At 48.4% G+C, this 22,668-nt stretch overlaps 1 protein-coding gene across 3 annotated transcripts in view; it reads right to left on the bottom strand.

The window, feature by feature from the left end:
- mcu (mitochondrial calcium uniporter) overlaps positions 1 to 22,668 on the bottom strand; it is a 37,393-nt gene that overhangs the window by 14,006 nt on the left and 719 nt on the right. Inside the window, exons 1-2 of one of the 3 annotated variants that reach the window (XM_029175398.3) lie at positions 7,363 to 7,813; positions 4,942 to 5,052 (exon numbers count right to left, since the gene is read on the bottom strand). In XM_029175398.3, the coding sequence (XP_029031231.1) occupies positions 4,942 to 5,052; positions 7,363 to 7,569 (318 nt within the window). In that variant the 5' untranslated portion in view covers positions 7,570 to 7,813. Of the gene's footprint in view, positions 1 to 4,941; positions 5,056 to 7,362; positions 7,814 to 22,668 lie in introns of those variants that run through there. The other 2 variants (XM_029175401.3, XM_029175400.3) reach the window with 2 other exon arrangements.

Here is a 22,668-nt window from a genome sequence, read left to right as displayed (position 1 = left end):
ATCATGACCTAAAATTGAAGTCGAGCTTGTCAACCTCCCTAAAAAAAAAAAAAAAAAAAAAAATGCTGTCTCATATCTCTGTATCCTCACTAGAGCTTAATCCCCACCATCAGTATGCCGCTCGACGTGCCGCCTCTCCGCCTCAATTTCTTCCAGCTCACATGCGATTTGATTCCCCGTCTTTTTCTCCGAGGCCTCCTGCGCCGCTCGACCCCCCACCGCCATTGTTTCTGCTCGTTTTCCTCTCTCCCTCACCGCAGGGTCTGGCCGAGCGAGGAGCCTCCCCGTCGTATCGCTGCCCACCTGCTGCAGCTCTGCCTGAGTCCCATATGCTTCCAAGGTGACTGGAGTTACACTGTATGCGGCTGCTCTGCAGATAAAAGCATCTCCCTTTGAAACAGACGCTAATAACATCTAATTGTTAGACAGCATTGCTGTAATCGCTGCTGTTCTGCAGCACACGCTTTATTAAGTTATATACAGTAAATCTCTTTTTCCTCAAGCTCATACAGTAGTAACTCAATTGATTGAGTTATGCTAAACAATTTGTTGGTTTATTATTCAAGGCTTTACTTCAGTCTCCTCTAAATTAAAGAGTAAAGGTTTCAGATTGCAAGATATTAACAAAACCTAAATGTGTGTTTATATAAATATAAAAACCATTATTGCATTGCACTTGATAATACACATGAGGCCATTTTATCCCTATCTGGCAGGTGCAGGTACATTTACATTGTAATGATTACCTGCCTTTTGTAACTGTGTGGTTTGATAATTGGGAAGAAGCTGAACATATCCGCACCTCAAATTAGAGCCGATAAATAATAAAATCAGCTGTTAATGAAGTGGACCTTTCATTTTCATTTGTGCTCAGGATATTTGTCTACTTTAAGGTTAGTTCTAAGTAGTTGTTAGCTGCTGTTCCACAACACGGACTCCAGAGGTTACTAAATGTAGGTCACCGGTGTTGTGTGGCATTCAGGGACATGCACACAGCTTTAGTCACAGAACGTCTGTTCATCTTTTTATGCTGAATAAAACAATATACAGCTTCATGTGAATATGATGGCGGAAGGGAAACTGCTTCTCTTTCCTTCAGACAGATTGGTGTAACTGATGACAAATCAGAAGTCTGGGAGGAAAAGAAATGGCGTCCAGTTTGTTGGTGCAAAATCCTCTCCTTAAAATTGCATGTTTGTCAGGTCATAAAATTCCATCCCCCTATGGACAATGTACACGCAGATAAAAATGTCATCGTAAACCAAGTGGCAGTTGTGTGTGAAAGGTCCTGACAAACAGACACACACACACAAATAAAAATCAATAAAGTAATTAGACACAGTGATGGTATCTCAGTCTGGCAAGTAGTTTTAAATTATGCTAAGCCGACCCATAGCTATGCATCAATAATCAATTTAATTTCAAGGCAACAAACACACGATTTTAGCAGCGCACCTCCGTGGCTCAGCGTTGCCTCGCTGGCATCACATCTGCTGATCAACAACACTGGAAATCTGATAAAAGCGGCGTCTGTGCTTTGTCTGGCCACTCAATTTTGACTGACAGGAAATTAAACCCGGATTAGTACTTTCACAACGTCGAGGCAGAATTAGATGAAAATATTTATGCCCAGCGTTTGTGAACTTTAGGAAATCCATTTGTTTACAGCGGCGCAGCAGGCCGGGCGCCGATAAACGCTGTGCAGAACCCAGGAGCGGGAGTGTGACAGCTGCATTTTTCCTTATTTGTTTTTCGCGGCCCTTTCCCCGTCGTTCCCCGTCGACCATGAAAGATAAAGAAAATAAAACGATTCGAAGCTACAGATTCAGTTCACCACACCCACGTCTGCAGGGAGAGCCGGGACCTGCACAGGAAGGAGGCCTCATCAATCAGCTGTCACTTTGCCAGCTTTGATGGTTAACCCTTGAGGGGAGGGTTCGTGGACACACCTTGGGGTTCGGTGCCAGTAAAGAGCGGGTCGGACGGAGGCTGGAACAAGGTTTAAAACAAATAAGGTCTGAGCTACTTTGTTTATAAATGCTGATGCTGGTGACTCATGAAGGTGTGTTCGTCTGCTCTTACAGCTTTAAGCCTCCTCCAGCGGGTGCAGCCGGATTTCTGCTGAGTGAAGGCTGGAAGTACTACAACCTGAGCTTATTATTTACTGTGTTATTAATGAGAATCTAGCGATTCTCAGGCAAGTACTAAAGAGCATGCTTGATTTTCTTATGGACTGACTGGAGATTATATACGAGCCATTAGTGTCTACAGGTGGAACCGAGGACGTCCCTGTCTGACTCCTACTTGGTTGATGGGCTCCGGGTTTAGAGCAGCCACTGCACACGGTTTACAGTTAATCAGTGCTAATGGACGGCGTGTCGCACACTCTCTCGCTGACTTCATGCCATAAAAGGAGAGGAAGCGGTGGAAAACGCGCAGACAGTAAAGCATTAAAGCAGCAACTCCCACTTGTCAGAGACTGAACGTGCGATTGCTCAAGTCGCCCTGGGAGCAAGAAGCAGGCATGTTACGAGGCGGCTCAGAAATGAGCACAGGAGGGAGGGTTGTGGTGGAGAGAAACAGACATGCAGGTTCTCTGACGTGTTAACCGTGCCTTGCTCAAGAGCTCTACAGGCTGTAGTTGAAGCGTCATGTTCCCCCAGTTCTCCTTTCTGCTACACCTGAAAGTTCCTCCCTATTCCATCAATCGCTGTCCTGCTTAGCTTCCATCCACCATGGGGTGTGTTCTAGCACGCAGCCGAATGCGGAGCGCCATCAGTTACACCAATTGGCAAGTGCCTCGCGAAACAACATTTGTCCTCCTCATTTAGATCTCCCTCGTCATGTGTCTGTGTGACATGTGACAACTTTTCCAAACCGCCGCGGCTCCCATCTGTACGAGCCGAGCCGCAGATGGGCCGAGGAGCCTGTGCATAAATAGAGCGGCTGACGCGGCCCTGCGTGTGTGTGTGTGTGTGTGTGTGTGTGTGTGTGTGTGTGTGTGTGCGCGTTGCAGTAACCCATCAGACGTTGTGGGAAGCTGCAGCTAAACTGACGGATGCCAAGGAGCGGCAGAGGGAGGAGAAAAGGGGGAGGGAAGGAGCGAGGGCTGGGCCAAGACTGGAGCCAGGCCCCCACACTGCAGCAATGCAGGAGCAGGAAAGAGGGATGTCACGGACGCGGTGGAAGGGGAAAAAAAGAAAAACTGTTGCACAGAAATGTTTATGTAGCTGGATTTTCATTCTAGACTTTCTCTAGTGTCACACTTTTGCTGATGCTTCATTCTCCCTCTGCAGTTATGACAGCATCACCCCCCCACTTAGCAGAGACAACAAGCCTGGCAAAGCAAGCGCTCCCGGGCCTCGGAGCCCACAGCTCTCCCTCTGGAGGCTCCGTGGCAGCGACGGGGGGCACCTGGGACTATGTGCTGGCTCTCTATGCTCACCCCGTCACCAACAAAATTCACATTCACTCGCACGCTCACAGCGGACTAAAGACGAGCTAATGCACCGCTACGGACGGCACGAGACCTGCAGGCACTCAAGCAGCAGATTTCCTGTTCTCGTCATAAAAATTTCATTCGGCTCGCCGGTGGGCCGGGCGCATTTCCTGCTGAAAATATACGTGCTCCACCTTAAGCCAATCTTTTTGACATAATGCGATTGCTTGGTTCCATTCCAGATGTTGCTCACAGGAGCTGTGGTCGGAGCGAGTCACGACAGAGACGCAGCAAAGGGCAAAGCGGCAGCGCTGAGGGGTCCTCAGGCCAGATCCTGATGGATTCTGATGCACGGACATGATGCTGCAGACGATACCACCGCATTTACACGCTTGTAAATGAATGCAGGTGTTTGTAGGTTTATCCTTAATTGTTATAATAATATTCTAAACCCTTCAAGATGCACAATGTGCAACAGAATTTAGTATTCAGTGAAATTTACAGGAAGGAGTGAGTGTGAAATTTATCAGGCTGTGATGTGGTGCAGCTGGGTCCAGCAACACACACACACACACACACGCACGCACGCACACACGCACACACACACGCACGCACGCGCGCACACTTTGTTCCATTGTGTGGTTTCCAAACAATCTGTAAAATGTATCAAGTCCCTGTAAGTCAATTAAGTTTCTTATCAATAAATTGGGTGACTCTAACTGCGTGGATGGAAAAATCCTCCCACATTAAAATTCTCAGGTTTCTTTTTGTCGCGCTGTGGTGAAATAGTTTTCATATCGTAACAACATGCCATTGAGACACTTTGTTCTTCATCGGTACACAGCGGATTATTATGGAGACGGTTGGTACGGCAGAAAATATCAATCCCACTGAGCAAACCCTTAGAGGAGCTGTGGCTTTGAACCGTGGGCTCTGTGAATACATTTGAATAGATTACAGCAGGTAATGGTTTCACCGCGAGGCTGCCATCCGGTGACCTCCTAGATCTTCAAAGGGTCCTCTGCTAAATAGACCCGGTGTTAATGACATAAAATAAGAAAAACAGCAATCACAACACAAAGTCTGTTGTATTGCAGTAGTAACGTTATAGATTTCAGAGCCAGTGTTCCCAGGGCGGCTGGCAGCTCCTTGCCAAGATACGATCTAGTATTGATCAGTTATCGAAAGCGTTCAGTAATTTTGGCTTCTTAATTATTCAACAATTTCCTGATTCACCTTTTCGGATAACTTGAAAAGTGCTGACGATAATTATGCTATAGCAGCTGTCAATATATTAAGAAGTGCTGCATGGGGATCGATGAGACACACACACACACACACACACACACACACACACACACACACACACACACACACACACACACACACACACACACACACACACACACACACTCAGCTGACCTTATAAATATGGATATGCTCCTGAGGTCATACAGAAAATAACACTAGCCAAGAATGTAGACACACGTGCGGAAACAAACCTGTGGAGACAGGGCAGTGGGAGGCTGGGTGAACAGGGAGGGGGGGGCTGCCGACCGTAGGCCATGCGCTCTCCTGACAGTCTGACGGGTGAAAGAAGCAGACAGTACCTCCTGCTGGAAAAGAGACACAAACAGACACAAAGATCACACTGGGGAACATCATGGTTTGTTCAAAGAGGAAACTAGGTGGATTATTGTTTTGATGGCTTCCTCCCCAGCAGCTTCTTCCCCACTGCAGTCAGTCTGTTAAACTGTACCCCAACCCAAGGACAGTCACTGCCACTTTACAGGTCACAGCACCTCAGACCACATGCACACTCACTTCATCTCACTGTACATAGTCAGTATATATCTATATTTTACTTTAATCTATCCCTCATGTGCACTACTACAGTATGTCGTTTTTGTTATGTCATGTTTGTATGTACAGTATGTTGTGATGCACCACCAGCCAACACCGCTCTGTAAAGTCCTCTCTAGAGGACCTGGCAATAAAGCTTTTCTGATTCTGATTCTGATACAAATGGAAAATACATCATGACTTCGAATGGGTCGCCATCAGGATGCAGAGCCTGAGCGGTGCCTCGTCCTCTGGTCCCACGACAAACATCTTTCTCTGCAGCCATTCGTATTCACTGCGCGGTCTGAGCCGTGCGTCCGGGACAGTGGAAGCATCATGTGAAAGCAGCGCCGACGGTGGGGAGAGAGAGAGACGGAGGCAGATCCTGCCGCTCCGACTGTCAATCAGAGATGAAAGCGCTGGCCGGCCTGCAGCTGCTCCACACTTAAAACCCACGATTAGCAGAGAATCCTTTTTTAAGATGTGGATGTTTACAAGCTGGCTGTTATCACACATGAGGAAGGTGAAGTGAATATGTGCAGGCTTTAATGCGCTTAGATGTGCGCTGATGTTTGTGTGTGTGTGTGTGTGTGTGTGTGTGTGTGTGTGTGTGTGTGTGTGTGTACGCTGCTGCCTCTTAGCACCAGACAGAGTGGGACACTCACTACTCAAACACTGATAGCACAACTACTGCACCCCATTAACTACCGTATCCCCTGCCTGTGTAGCCTCTGGGAGCAAACAACACGCTAACAATACAAGCCGCTCGGTACTTTAACGCACCACAAACCTGCTCTCAGCGCTGTATGATAATCGACAGCCACCAGAGAGGTCAGGCCTTCCAGCTGCAAGGCTGGAAACACACGAAGTGTAGCACGAGGAGCGCTCGGGCTGGAAAACGAAGCCGGCCTTGGGCCATTGAGGAAAAGTCCCGGAGCTTCACATGCAACATGAAGGAGGAAGCCACGGGACAACAACGCGTCCAAACGCAACAACATCTTCATGAATAACTTATTAGCTTGTTTCTTCCTCAGACGTAGAAGCATGTTTGTGCTCATACAAACGTTTTTAGACTGCCGAAGGATGGCTCAATATAGAGCGAAACACATGTGAAGCACGAGGCCCCACGTGGCAGGTAGACGTCTGTTATGTGACAGTGATGAATACTGAGCTCTGCCCGTAAACGTGAGCTTTATTAATCCATCAATAGCAATCACTGACACGGGCCAGAATACAAAGCCTCAGCACGTCTGTTATAACCTGTACAGTAGATATTCTGTCCTTTCCACTGTAGCAGCTCCAATCTATGAACCAATGTCCGCTTAATACCTTTCTGTGCATGTCATTACACACACAATTACTCTGTCTTTAACAGTTCCAGCCTCATTATATCTGACAAAACAGATCATGGGCTTGAATTGTGCCCAGGAGTAACACTTAGGACTAAAGGAGGCCTGTTGTCTCCCCCTGATAAATATCTGCTGTTCAAAACCAAGGGCCTTTTTCGCTCCAGTTCTCCAATCAGCTCCAAAGGAGAACAAAGCCCCCACGTGTGAGCAAGGTGTGATATCTGCACACGTTCATGCCGTGTCTCCTATATTAACAAGGTAATGGACCTTGGTACCTAGATAGCATGTTGGAGCTGGATTATGGCTGCATGCTTATCTGTGACAAGTCAGGCTGCAGCATCGACTACTACGGCATCGACTTCCAGGAGGGTTCAAAGCTGCAACCACTATAAAAAGTGTTCAAGAGCTGCCAAGCGAGTCTCCATCCTATGGTCTGTTACTATGGAGAAGGAGCGACATTTGGCTAATTATTGATACTGTGGTGCGTTCACTGAAGCTACGCTTCTGCCAAGGAGCCCGAGTGACTCATTTTCGTGCTGGCAGTGGTTTTCAGTCACAGCAACACAGTCATAGAATAATAGATCTGTATGTGTTAATAATCTCTGGTTCAAAAAAAAGAAGAAACAAACATATTGCACAATAACGATAAACTTTAAGTGTAGAAAATAAGCAGAACATTAATAAGAGATGATATGTTAATACTGTGCTTCCTCTAAACACATATTACTGTACCGCGCGGTATGGGATGTTTCTGAGAGGTTGCTGTGAGCGTCTGCACAAGGGAGGCTCCTCGTATTTCTGTTGATTAGACGGCCACGGAGGACAGCAGCTGTTCTCTCTAGATACCAACTGCAACGAACCTAGCAGGATCATACGCAATGTGTACGCGCTCAAAACACAACTCTTCACTCTCCCGACGCAAAAAAAGCCCAGCGGCATCGATTCAAATCACACGTTTGTCATTTAAAACAAAAAAAAACAAAAACAATGAAGATTCTAATGAGGACAATTATACCTGTCACAGCCCACTGTGAGTCTCCGGCCCTCCTGACCATTTTTTAAACCAACGTGAGTCATACGTTGTGTAGCTCCAGATTGAAGCAGAGCCGGTAGCGGTAACGAGCACTACGAGCTTTGAAGTACAAATCCATCAGCGCTATTTAGTGTCTGCAGAGACCAGGGGAAAACACTGCCAGAGAGGGGGGTGAAGGTAAATTCAGTCAGACCGAGTGTCAATTGCACTCAACCTGGAACCAGGTCGAAACTGAGTTGGGTAAAAAAAAAAAAAAGAAAGATGAGATAAAACTTGATTTCATTTTTTTCATTTCAAATATGTAGATTTCCTCAATGTCTTTGTAATTAAGAAAAAAGCGACTGCTGGTTGATTTTACTGATGGACTTCCAGCTCAGTGTGTTGCTGCTGCTGCTGCAGAGATCGATCTGTTCCCATCACTGACAGGTCAATGCTTGCAGACTTTATCTGTCATGCTTCCCGTGTTGTCAGTCTGCTGCGTTTGACACCGGAGCCCTGCCTAATGCACAGCAACACGTCCCGGAGATGTCACGCGAACTCCGAGCCACAACCGGAGGCACCGGCATTTTGTCTCCGTCTGCACATTCCCCGTGCCCGAACAGAAGCTCCAGCCAGCAGCTTCAGTTACTGGAAACAGCTCATCAGTAAGCAGCCAGGAGGCCCACATGTCTCCTTATGCAAGCTCGCTCGCAGCTGAGATTGGCTAATGATGAAGCTTAGATGCTGCAGATGCTAAGTGTGAGACGGTGCAGCTCCACAGACCTGTGGGCGGCATTGGATTCTGTGTTTTCTGCTCAATCACCACTTCAGCTGTTGTTCTCGGGAGCCTTTTACGTTTCCCCTGATCTATGGGTGCAGCCTGAAACGTAATGTTTTAATGGTATGGTTGTTTATGGGAATCTGGTTTCATATAGTTTGGTATATGTTCCCTAAAACCATATACTTATAAGACTTAAATATGAGTTTACTTCAGATATTTCTAGAAAAACTAAACTAGCAGACTTTGAGATCATTTGAGTTAAAAAGCTCCAGAGGCTCCACTTTTTACTGTTGTCTGAAGAAAATAGGATGTTAAAATTAAAAAGACACAGTTGATTATTTTAGTCGAGAAGTTGAGAAATGTAAAAAGAAACTAAACATATCTGTAATGACTCAGTGACCAAACAGACGGGTGAACGTTCTCTGTTTAATGAGCTTGTTTTTAAAAGTTCGTTTAATTTAGTTAGTATTTTTCAAATTCAGGCATGCTTAGACTTCACAGTTTTAAATCTCTCTCTTCACATTTGACCTAAACCTGACAATTAAGTCGTTCAGTCATCATAAAAAGACCTCAGTGGAGTCGGAAACGCTGGCTCATCAGCAAAACGGCTTGGGTACAGAAATAGAATGACAGAGTGTGTTTTTATATGAGTCCAGTGGATGGGGAAGCTCCTTAGACATAATTGTGGACAAATTAATGGAAACGCTGTTTGTTCCCATACAAGTGAGCACGGCAGCTGGTAAACAGAAATGCATCGTTTGGAGAAAGGTTCCCTGACATTTGTCGTTCGTGTTCCTACCTGCACCGCGTGTTGATGCAGACATGTATTGGCGCTTTATCTTTACATTGAAGAGTTTTATTGTGTGCCTGCTGGAAACATACAGTCACTCCGCCACCGACTGACCATCATTTGATCCCATTCACACTGTTGCCATCTCTCCCCTTCACTTCATTCCCTTATCTCCCTCCTTCAGTTCGTCTCTCTGCCTCGCTCATTCACCCCCCCCCCCTGCATTTCCCTGACTTGCAGCAGAAAGACGGAGATGGAGGGGGAAGAAGGAGGTGTAGGAGGAAAGTGGAAGGGGGGGGGGGGGGGGGGGCAAAGGCAATCACCGGACTCAGAGAGATGAAGAGAGCGAGATGGTAGAGGCAAAGAGGAGAATGATATTTCATATTGAGTAGACCTAGTGTCTGTGGGGTGAGGGGCTTCTCGGTGACCACTGGCCCGTGGATTTTATAGCCGAGGAGATAAATACAGTTACAGGGGGTCCCTGGATGCTCCCAGATGACCGGCACACGGATAAAGACGGGAGTTTAGGAAAGATCGAAAAATAATCTTTCCCCGTAACCTGAGGGAGTTCGAAGCACTTAAAGTAAGACCATTTGACACACTGTCACTTTCCCAGTTAACCCAACAGCCGTCCTCTCCCCTCAAGGACGTGGACAAAGAAAAACCAGTACAAAGCAAAGCGGAGGGAGGACGAGCAGAAGGCGAGAGGGCTGCATGGTCACTCTCTCACTTCACCGTTTATCGCCTGGGAAACGTGGACACACACACACACAAACACACACGCACGCACACACACGCACACACACGCACACACACACGACTCTAACACATATACCACCCATTTACTGTACGTAAACAGGGTGGTGAAGGTGGGGTGTGTGACAGCTCAGCGTCTTCTGTTGGAGCAAAGATAAATGGGCGAGCTTAGGTGCCTTTATTTATTATAGAGAACGGCAACAAAGCTGCTTCATCCCCAGGTGTCTCAGGGACTGAACAGACAAAGGAGGGAGAGCATGAGGAGACTACACAACTGGCATGTGTGGGCAGCGCACAGGCCGAAACATGCTGGAGGAAAAGTCCTACACCTCCTATGAAATATTTCTATGATTTATTGCCCCAGGTGTTACCTAAATAAAGCTCAGAAGGGCAGAGAGAGCAAGACCATAACACAGCCGGTATTGTTGGAAAGTTGGAATGGCCTGGAAATGTCAGAACAAACACTGCTGAGTTGATCACATTTTTAAAGCCCTCGCTGCTCCATCTCGCTTCTGAAGAGAGGGCTTAAGGTCCCGTAAACAAGAACTGAATATGAGAAGTCGAGGGAGAACACAGGGGATTAGGAGACAGGCTGCAGTGACAAGGGTATGGTCACATAGAGGATAGAGGGGACACCACAACGTTGTATAGAGTGTGTGAAGTCTCCTTCATGTCGAGACATCCTTCGAGCCTAGAATATAAAGCTGATGATGGGTAGTACAGAGTTGTGTGGGCACGAGGGGGTGAAAGCATTAGAGAGAGAGAGAGAGAGAGAGAGAGAGAGAGCTTGTGTGTAATCATTACAAAGCACTCATTCTTAGCATCAGTGGAATCCACAAATAGCCCGAACCGCCTACTGTCACAATGTTATATGAATAGCCGTGTGGAACTACTTGTGTAACACTGGAACAAACAATGGCAATAAAACGTGCACACGTTCAGCAGAAAGCAGAGCAATCGGGCTCGTTGCCGGTGTTTAAACAGCGTGGCTCTCGCTGCTGCTGCTGTTGGTGCTGCTGCTGGTGCTGTTGCCGGGGACATAAGGAAACGGCCCAATCCCCATGAGCTGCGTCTCAGCAGGCTGAGCCTCACAGGCTACACAGCCATCAGCACAGATTGCTGTGGGGAGCCTTATCAGAAAACGGTAGATCGACCGCGGCGTCCTATCACCAGCATAGAGTAACAGCTCCATCCGTTAGGTACTGTGGGATGTGGTCAGCCGGATTTCACGCACACGGCAGAGCTTGAGATGGTCAGCAGTGATATTTTGTGTTTTACCTACTATGTGAGGCCTCGTACGCTTCATGCAAACAGGCTGGAAGATAACCCGTCGCATTCAAATGGCGCCGTGATTACCGGTCCGCACCGCCTGCGCAGACGGCTGCGGCCTCCACCGCCCCCGGCAGCGCCGCCTGCGCAGACGGCTGCGGCCTCCACCGCCCCCGGCAGCGCCGCCTGCGCAGACGGCTGCGGCCTCCACCGCCCCCGGCAGCGCCGCCTGCGCAGACGGCTGCGGCCTCCACCGCCCCCGGCAGCGCCGCTGACTCGGCCTTCCGTGAAATGCATCGCACCGGCTGTGAAATTCAAACCGCGGACGCAAATATAACGCGGAGGCCGACATTCCTGTTAGCGTTGGCGTTGCTCGGACTGCCAGCGCCACGTGTTGCGGTGCTTGCCCCGTCTGCCCGCCGTTTCGTAACAGCGCGGCGTTGACATTTTAAAAGACTAACTGATTTCTTTGGGTTAAAGGGCTAAAAACTACCCACCGCTACCTCCCACATCACTTGAGTGAAGGACCTGTCCTCTCACCTTAGCTTAGCGTTACAGCGCACGCTTGGAATTAGGAGCTATATGACTTCCACTGCGCCCCCATATCAATAAATAACAAGTCATCTCTTTATGTAATATAAAATGCCCCCACTCTAGAGCTCCAGTCTTCTAGACACCGTCAACTCAAACATCACTGAACGGCTTTTATTGTGAAGCAACTAAATTTAAGCTGCAGCGTCTGTGTTACAGCAGAGGCTGTGGTCGACATTTGCATGCGGGCAACAGGTGCTTTTAATAGCTGGCTGTCACTGGGCCTCAGCACCAGTGCAGCGATCAGCAGGTACCACATGACCGACGCGCCTCTTGAATGTGGAGAGCACAGTTACGAGGCTATGTGAGGAACAGACCGCCGAACTTGACCTACTATTACACTCCCACTGCCTTAGATGTGCAGAATATATATTGCGTGGGAGGTGATGGTACAGCAGCTCTACACAGCGATTAGTCTGTGTCATGAACCACAAGAGACCTGCAAAAATGGGAGCTCATCCATTTCCCCCGATGTGACAAATTCAAAAAAGGCAAAATGAAAGAGGACAAAAACAATAAACAGCTGCAGATCTGTTGAAAAGGACCAAAAACATAATTCATATTGAATCCTGCATCTAATGAAGCATACAACTGAAGGAAAGCCTGGTAGGCAATTCAATAATTCAGGATTGCAATGAAAACTGCCGCTGCCTGTGCATCGTAGTGTTACATTTATTTGCGGGAGCCGGCTGGATGGAGGGAAGCGAGGAGCGCGGCAGCCGGGCCCGGGTTCTGTCGCGAGTGCGTGTCCGCGCAGAAACGTGCCGCGCTCCGTCCCGCTACGGGAGACGGAGTCAGGAGGAGAGGAGGAGGCGGAGAACGGGAGACAGTGAGTTCCATAACCTTCAGATCTCTGTTGGGAAAAGGACGTTTTCAGTGTGCAAAGTGTTACCCGGGCAACCGCAGCACCGCCGACTCCTTTTGTACGAATCGCCACGACTTCGCTTCCTGCCTCAAACCGAGCCTCTATCAGACGCATGCACTTTGTGGCCTCGAGGAGAAATTTGGACGTTTCGCTAATGCAGGACTCAACCGCCTGAAATGTACAAGACAGCTCAATATATATAGAGCTACAATAACACTACTAACCTCCCTCTCCACCCCCACGGCTCCTGCTCACCTCTTCCTCCGTCCCTTTGGCTTCCCCTTCAGTTCATGCACAGGTTGGGCTTTCCCCAGGGTTCGCCTCAGGACCTGGGTCGGCAAAAGCTCAGCTGGAGGTACTGTACAGCGCATCACTGATCCATGCTGAACACCTGATAATTATCTGGCTGAATGACAAGCGTTTGATCTCAACACTGTGTCTGTTTGCAGAAATGGCTGAATAACCTTTCTCCGACAAGCAGATAATTGTCTTGTCTCAGCATATTGGAGTTGGGGGGGGGGGGGGGGGGTGTTCAGCTGCCAAAGCAGAGCAGCCGTAATGCCACAGAAATACACAAAAAAAAAACAAGGTCAGACACACAGACATCAGCTGAGTTTTGCCAGATGTAAAGTGAATATTTACTGTACGACAGTCGCGGATCCAATTGCGATCAACACCCCACAGACAGCAGCTACGCTCCGGAGAAGCCAAAATGAGCCGCAGTAGTAACACGGACACAATTAAAAATAGCTCCCACATGCCGGACATGTGGCCGTTTTCAAATACCTTAAGAGCCACATAATGGAGCCAATTATACGGCGTTCACATGCTTCACACAGGCTGCCAGCGCAGTCAGGAGATACTGGTGCGATTCATGATTCACGCTCCTCCTCCTCTTCCTCCTCCTCTTCCTCCTCCTCCAGGTCGCAAAGAGAATTTGAATCCGTGTTTGTTTGTCTGTCCGCACAAGATGGTTTTGGTGCGTGAGGGGGGACTGAGCAGCGCTGTGTTTGCTTTGCATACTGCCTGTGTGAAACAAGCCTGAGTGATGAAAAGTTTCCAGAGCACAGGGTGCGTTTCCCTTGCAAAACAGGGCCGCCGCCGCGTTTTGAACTCGGACGTCCGCGTTCAGCAGACGGGAGCGGCTTCATTTTAATGCGGCCCTGGAAACGCCGGCGACCACGTGACAAGTGGAAAGCCAGCCTTTTATCTAAAAGGAGCCCAGCATCCTGTCCCGCACAGTGACCATCTCCGTGGAGCTGCTCTCCCCCTCCACCATCTTCTCCGTCCTATTTATAGCCGGGGCGAAGCACTCGCTGGCTGGCAGAGGATGAGTAACCGCGCAGCGAGGACGGCAGCGCGTCGCGTTCTCACCGCTGCACGCGGTCCGCGACCTCTTGACCTCTCGTGCGCGGAACGAGGATGTGAAAAACCGCAGGAGTTCCTGAGACCGGCGGCTCCTTCCTGAATCTGAATCGGCTCGCGCGCGGCAGCGGGTGAATAAAAGGCGGAGGTTTCACCTTTGCGATGAGCAGGACTGGGCCCCCGTCACTGCACAAAGCCTCAGCCTATTAAGAGCAAACAAAGAGAGCTCCACCTCAGTGCGTTTAAAGTGGCAGCCGAATGAATCCGCCGTCGGAGCTCAGGGGAAATATCCTCCCCAATCACGCTGATCAGACTAATTAGCATTATCCTACATGAATGCCATGCTTATTAATGCCACGCTGCAGATGACCCCCCCCCACACACACACAAACAGCGTGGGTTTAACACGGTGGCTAGAAACAGCTCTTATAGCTGTCTGCTTTCATTAACCTAAACACTTGTTATCAACGACTATAAAGGGAGCGCGAGTCACTACGGGTCTGTCCCCTTCTTAAACCCACGACCCTCAACGTGCTCCTTTAATCCACGCAACAAAAGACATTTGAAATGCTCCGCGCCGGGCCATCATATCACACACCACATAAACAATGGATTATAGTGGCAGAGCTATTTACATTAGTAATTTACCTACTGCTCTGCTTCCTGGAGGTGCCTTTGAGCAGAGGCGAGACTCTTCAAGTCTTTCCTGACTTTCTCACACAAAGAGACAGAGCAGGCATCGTGTTTTTAGACCAGGCTGCGAGTTTGGTCAGAGGAAGACTTTTTTTTTATTATGTATTATTAATGAATATACCTCCACTTGGTGACAGATGACATCCTAGACTTGGTCTTGCAATATATGTAAATGGAGGCGCTGGAGCGAGTGGTGACTCAACAGCGGCGCCACATTATTCTGCTCCCTGTCCATCAAAACTGTGAGATGTTAATTTGGCCACATTTTATATTTCTTCCAACAGGATTATCTGGTCACCTGTGTTGCCCCCAGCAGTGTATAATACTGTTAAAATGGATGGAAGGCTCCAAAGTGCTGAGGCTGCAAAGACAAGCTCTCATTCGCCACCCCCACCCCACATTTCTCCCCCACTGCTCCTCCCCACGCCACGCATACAACAACCTGGGCCCGGCTCGCACACTACGTGCTTATTCCACGCGTCTCTAGCCATTGATCCACTTGCACTGATACACGAAGTTAATTAAAAGAAACAAGGCACAACGCTCGAGTGGCTGATTCGTTCAAAAGCAGCGGGTTAAGCAGTCGGACGAGACAGCTTTTCTATACTGCAACACGGCAAAAGTATTTGGATCAAAGGCAGCACGCCTACTGTAGAAATGTGGACCTGGGTTCCGCTGAGCCTGTCGTGACCTGTCGAAGACACGTTTGGCTCGTCTCTCTGGTGCAGCTAATGGTGGGCCCGGAGTCAGCTGTTGGACAGGGGTGTGCGTCTTTGTTTGTTTTCTCCGTGGCAAATCCCCTTGTGTTCGCTTGTGTGTACCATGGCACGGCTACAATCCGGGTAATTACAGTGCAAACACAGAGCCTTGCCTCTGGGGTTCATTGGCTCTCTCTAGATGTGCTCGGAGTCTGATTAATCTCACTTAAGGCTCGGTTCTCGTCTTCTTGCGGTATAAAGGGGGTTGTGGGAAGCATCATTCAGGAGATACACGGAGCCGACTCCATGCTCGGATCCGTCTGGGGTTGGTAAAGTGAGGAACGAGGGCAGCCTTGGAACGGCTCTCCTTCTTTTCTGTCATGACGTTTCTGACATCATGTTTTGTATGAGCAGCTGCCAGGCAACCACTTGTTGCAGTGCGCCTGATGAAACACCCACTGATTTCACATTTAAAAGGGACCTAAAGAACTAAACCCTCTTCATACTTACCTATTTGTGTCTCGGCTGGAGAGGAACATCATTTCTAAATCCATTACAACATCTTTATTTTGTCATCTCTTTTGAGTTTGACGAGAGTATGATGAGATTGTGACACAAGTTTCCTATCCATGTAAATAAGCTTTTAAAGACACACCCCAAAGCTGCACACTAATATATTCACGCTAGTCTGAACAAGTTCCAGTGTTTGCCAACCACCTCAGGTTAAGTGATGCCACACACTAACACATAGGTTCCTGCTTGCCTCACAAATAACAGCTCATTGGGCAAGTTCAACACAACGCAACACTGATGCTACACTACTCCCTCCCCCTCCTCCAGGTAACGCAACGCAAGAGCGTTGCCTATAAAAAGCATGCAGCAGAGTGGCTTCATCAGTCCTCTGCATCTCAGACATCAACCAGCTTTATCAGAGGCGACACTGGTCCACGTTCTCAAATCACCGGGACAAAAAAGGCTTAACGAACTCGAAAATGTCAAGCCCCCTCGTCATTAACCCGGTGCATCGATCCAGCAGAAACAAGGAGACTACTTATGAGCCTGTGTGTGTGTGGGGAGGTGGGGGGTGGGAGGGGGGTGATTCAAGTGATTAGACTGCCATTAGCCTCAGTTTTATTTTAAGGGATCCCCCATTGAAAGTGAACCATCGTTTGTGCATCTTAGCTGTTTGTCTGCAGGACGTTGGTCTTATTTTTAGCAGAAGAAATGTGTACTCAGCAATGTGATACTTCATTCCTCCAACAGTATTCCTTGGTGGCGTGCATCCATGGATAAATAATTCACACAGTGATTATACTCACATCAGTTGCCATGGATCTTAAATGCTTCCATACAACATCACGCTGCAGACGAGTTCTTAGTTCTCATTAGATTCTGAATGCTGGTTTTACCAGTATCACCTAATTTCTTCAGAAGTGAGGCAGCGTTCATTTCACTACTGGACTGGAGTTGAACGGGTGCACTATCCTTTTCAGCTGCACAGCAGCGTAATGGGAAGGCTGTAATGAGAAGCAGTCAGTCTTCCTCTGGTAAAAGAAGTGAGCCAGAGGCCGAGGGAATCCTCACATCACAGGATCCCAACATTCCTCTTAACTTAACTTTCCAGCCATTAATCCATCAGTAAAACACAGTAGGACTCATACATAATGCATCTGCATTACAATTCCAGTTACTGTAGCAGCGTTGTCACTCTCAGCTGAGTCAGTATCTTCTCTTCTGCTGCTGGTTTTATTGGACGACACTCTGCTTTTGTTGCCCTCGCTGTCCGACATGATTGTCTTCCGAGTTTTACTGCACATTTGCAACTTAAAGATCTTTAAGATTCAATAGAAATCGCTGTTCGCCATCCAATAAAGCAGAGCAGTACAGATAAGAGGAAGCGTGGCAGAGTGCATTCAGCAACTATATCTCTGCCATGAGAGGCTCCACACAAAGTAATCTGATAATAGTTCTTACATTCATCTTTTTTACATCCACCTCTGGGGCAGCGAGACCTAATAACACACAATTTGATATTGTAGCAAGCATCACAGGCCATAATGTGGGAATGTAATGATACCACTAATTATTAAAACGGCTCCCATCTTCGTGACCCCGCATCCATCCCAGACTGCTGCTAGGGTAAACAAGGGTACAAACAATCAATAGTCCTGAAGGAGAGGTCACCCTCACTCTCCCCCTGCTTGCTAATTAGCCAGTCTTCCACAGGGGTAACGTTTTCTTCAAACTAAATGAAACCGCAAACGGGGTCAGATCCATTTGCGCCAGGAAGCAAACGCATGTGTGTCAGGAAGGAGGGTGGTGAGTCTTGGTGACACCAGTAGACGCACACTCCAACCACGCAGCAGGAGCATCCGCCCACATATTCCACCGGTGGCCGTTCAAAGGTCTTGGCAGCATTTAAAAACAGATGGGAGCAGAGGTGAAACATCTTTAAAGATCTTCTGACAAACTCGTATCGCCACAAAAGTTGAATTTTCAAACTTGACATGAAATCAATAAATATGATATTCAAATAACTCAAACAGCACAGTCTACACAATACACAGGACAGGAGTCTCACTTCTAGAAAACCTAACTGTCACAGTCTCTTAGACAGATGTGGCACAGCCGACCTTGATACAAGACAAATTGCCCAGTCTGATTTACAGCGCTCGTTTTGGACGCAGCACCGCCACAGATCCGTTTTTCTGTCACAATAATGAGCCCAGAGCCATACGTGCTACCACCGAAGTCTGGTGCTGCCGATGACCTTCAGGTTCCAGCAGCAGCCTCGCCTGCCCTCCTGGCAGAGGACATCACCAGAGCGGCGTCCCAGAGAGGCGGACGTGGGGGGGGCGACCATGCACCGCCGTCATCCATCACCACATTACACGCGTTGGCCTAGTTTAATGTCCTTTTCAGACTTGAATGGAGGCACGCTGGGCCACGCGGAAACATGGGAAGCAGCTAATTAGTCTACGCCAACAGCAGAGGTTCACCAGGCATTTTCCACTTGGAGGGCGAATTCCTTCCAGGAAGCTAATGAGGACTTTGTCCATCACAATAGTCTCGGCTATTACAGTCCTGCTGCATCTCCATAATGCACAGCAGATTAGAGAAGCATGTGGCCCCACACTCCAGGAGAGGAATCATTAAAATGTAACTGTGCGCTAACAACGTGACAGACGGAGAGGGGGAACATCAGCCCCACATAAATGCGGACGTTTGTTTCTCCGTTACTGAAGCGTTCGACTTTCTAGGACAGTTGGTTTGACCAGTGGGCGAACAGCTGGCGAACGCCAGCAAGGTTACGAGTGCCCTGAACGTGCTCGCATACGTCTGCAGCTGCAGAGGGAGAAGGAAGCTGGAGAATCAGCTGATCGGCCCTCGTTTGGAGACAGAGTTAGCTGCATTAACATATTCCCGGCTGTTTCAGAGGCTCTGAACCACAGCGGAGAGGTGAGAGCTCTGTCGGAGACACAGTCGCTGAAGCCATCAGCATTTCATCGCTGCACTGATGACAGCGCGCACTTGTTATTGTGTTTGATGGCCAGACTTCCCTTGACATTTTTACTTCACAGCCATAAGACGCCGAAGCCGCGCGGCCTCTTTAAAAATCACTCTAAAATGCGCAGTTCCACAGTGGAAAATAAGATACAATAACTCGCTCAGGTTTTAATTTCAGCCCTAGTTGGACTGAATACCGTCCAAATGAGGTGACCAATTAAACATCTGCTGTGCTTGTACAAGGGATAAATGCATATGTAATACTACAGAGGATGACTTTTAGACGAAAATAGAAGCAACAAAGTTTTGTTTCAATTAGATATAAAATGGCAACACAAGTCTTTGTGTTTTTAAGGGGGATGAGAGATGATCCGTAAATAAACGGCGTCGTATAATGTGCTAAATGCGTCATTAGCTCGCCCTGGAGTGAGCGAGCTGTTTTGATGTCAGGACTGCAAATGTGAGACGTCCCAACAAAATGAAACGCTGAAGTGGGAGCTTTGCTGAGGCTGAACTAGGTTCTGAAGGGCTAATTATACTGAATAAACTTGTCCTGAGGTAGACAGCATACACTTGTAGACAATTTAAAGCGGGCTACGACAACTGTTCTGCATAAAGTCAACGGTTATTATGGCTCTAATGCTCACTTTGACGGCTCCCACTGAGGACATAGTTAGTGACGATGCTATAATGAGACTGAACCAAATGCTTCTAAGATCATTTGCTACTGCCCAAGTTTCTAGTGTCCTTATTAATTCAGAAATATGCACTAAACAGTGAAATTAGAACATTGTTAAAGATGCTAAACAGCCTTTTTACTGTGAGAAAACTCAAAAGTGGAAATAGCAAAATTGGCGAATTAGCATTATATTGCGTAACAGAGCCATTCAACATTTTATCTTGGGTTGTTTATGTGATGAGCAAATGACAATGTATGTTTGCTTTAAGTCCACGTGTAACTTTACCTTTCGCACTGATCTCATGCTCTCCCACAAACAAACAAGGGCAAAGACCCGCTCTAAATGGACACACACTGTTCTACTGGCCTCAGCGATGGAAAATAATCCCTGGACCAAATGTCGAACCAGTCCTAACGTCAGTGAAGATCTCCAGCAGAGCAAGTTCAGTCATGGTGCATCAGCTGCTGGGGGGGTGTTACCATAGTGACAATATCATGGGTTAGATTTAGATCTGAGGGTGATTAGTATTACAGCACTGATTTCTTTTGTTATTTTGCCAAACTGATAACAACCCTCAGAGACAGGTGCATTATGGGTAAACAATGCTCCATACAGCAGCCTGTTCCTCTAGCTAGTGTGGTCTCATTCCGCCAGCTGACACTGTACACTAATGTGGAAAATGTAAGCCTGCACACAAGGAGCAGGGACATGGGACTGAGTGCAATCTCCAGTCAGTCATTTCTGTAACTGTACCTGTCGGACGCGCTACGCTATCGCCGCGTCTCCGATAGCCCAGCAAGAGTGTATGAAACCCCACAGGAAAACGCAGATCAATTTTCTCACCCGCTAAAGAAAACCCTTTAAACTGCACTTCGTGCCCATTAAAACTGTCTCTGTGTACAGATAGTAATCTAATATCCATGAAAAACTGGAGCAGCCCAGCTGTGCTGACCAGAGATCATTAAGATTAAGGCTCCTCTTGCAGAGGTACCACACGTGATGCGATCAAATGGGAAAGACAGCCATGCGAGTCGTCACAAACCTCAAGACAATTTGGCTCTGACGCACAAAGCCCATTAATTATCTTCCACAGAGGAGAAGGCCACACATCTGTCAATCATTACACTCCAAAATGAAGATCTATATCGTCAATTATCCCACACCACATTAATAACAGCGAGTGTGATGCTCCATCTAGCATTTCCAAACACCCATGTTCCCTCTGAGTCACACGCGTACCTGTGAAATCTCTGGCGATCCCCCATAAGGGGATGGATTACATTAATGAAACTGCCACTGTGGACAGGTTTATCCATCACTCAACCTTCTCGTCACCTTTAGCAGACAGCAGCCACTCGCTTATCGCGCTAATCTGGAGAACTTGGGCAGTGAGCTCAACGAAGGCACCGGGGTAAATTAGTTTACTCCTACGCTGATTGGATTAAAAGGAGAGAGAGGCCCGCGACCCCGCGCCCCAAAGACCAACAGCTCAGCTTTAATGGACACGCTGGCATCAATGGAAGTAAACACCAAACAAAAGGTGGCTGTATTTTCCATTTTCACAAGTTCCCAACAGAAATGTGTATTTAAGACACCAAACATGGAAAATACTGAGTCAACATGCTTCAGTTAAAGATTTACAACACTTCTGTGAAGGACAGTTTATTCGCTGTGACTCAACTCTCTCGATACACTTTAAGCTGCATTCGAGCTGACTCGGTAAATGGGTGCAGGTTAAACATAAGTCACTGAAACCCACAGGCTGCTTCGCATCCCTGGAGAGCAGAGCGCGCTCCACCGCTGCGTGCGGGGCTCCAGACAACACATCTGTAGCATCTGGGCCACGCGTCCCGCTAACGGGCGCCGTCTGTTTAACGGCCACTCCACTGCAGCTCCATGGGCGAGCGGGGGGAGCGTAACACACTGCGGTGAGGCGCTCACAAATGAACACAAAGGCCCGGCTGTCACACGGTGACAGGCACACGTTAGGAGGCGCAGCGGCCAAAGCCGAGACGGATGGAGCGAATATGACAGGCAGGAAAAATAACAAACTACAAGCCGGTGGGACATAACTCAACCTGCCAAATCACTTAGGACCTAAATGGCCCTGCTTATTTTAGAGGAGCGCACATTACTCCTCCGCGGAGGTGAACGGGTTCAGCCGTAGCAGCTCTGGGGCCGACGCCGGCGGTTTGGGCCGAGCGTCACCGCGCTGACCGCTGTCCAACCTCCAGACCGGCCCGTTCGACGGCGAGCGGAGCCTGATTCAGCGACGCGAGAAAGGAAATTACGAGGCGAACTGACAGAGGGAGACGTATGAAATGCAACAGCGGCGGCGGCTCTGGTGTCTCCGGCTGCGTTCACTTCCTCATTCTTCCGCATTCAGGTCCATCCTGTCCACCTCCCTCCTCTGGGAGCTGCTGCTGTACAGGCTGGGGGGTTTTCAGGCCACGGGAGTGTGGGGGGGGGGGGGGGGGGGGGGGGTTGCCCTATAGCAACAGTTCTGTAAACACAATCACCTTCCTGCCACCGTGCACATTTTTCAAGGTTGGGCCGTTTGCCGTAGAGTGAAGGATCTGAATCAGCTCGGCAGGAAAACCCAGGATCTCCCAGCTTGAATGGGGAAACACCCGCGGGGAGGGGACAAACAGCAGGCTGCTGGAGAGTCTGACATCATCTAAGTGTGGGCTTCCATGTTTCTGGGAAGTCTCATGTGTGTGAGAGAGAGAGTGAATAAATAGTGGCCGTATCGCTCTTACTCTCCCTCACACACACAAGCGCGCGCGCGCACACACACACACACACACACACACACACACACACACACACACACACACACACACACACACACACACACACACACAGTAGTTTTCCTCTCCAGCTCTGGTCAGACATTCATTATTCTCAGTTTCTGCTGCTGCACCAACACTCTCGCACGCTGCAGTTCGTGCACACATGTAAAAGGAAACCAAGCACCGCGAGCTGCGAGATAAACCTCCTCGGTCACCAAACACCCTCGGCGTTACAGCCT

Source organism: Betta splendens, chromosome 15, assembly GCF_900634795.4.
Source record: "Betta splendens chromosome 15, fBetSpl5.4, whole genome shotgun sequence".
Taxonomy (NCBI): domain Eukaryota; kingdom Metazoa; phylum Chordata; class Actinopteri; order Anabantiformes; family Osphronemidae; genus Betta; species Betta splendens.
Note: the sequence above shows the minus strand (reverse complement) of the source record. Positions and strands in the feature narration are given on the sequence as shown.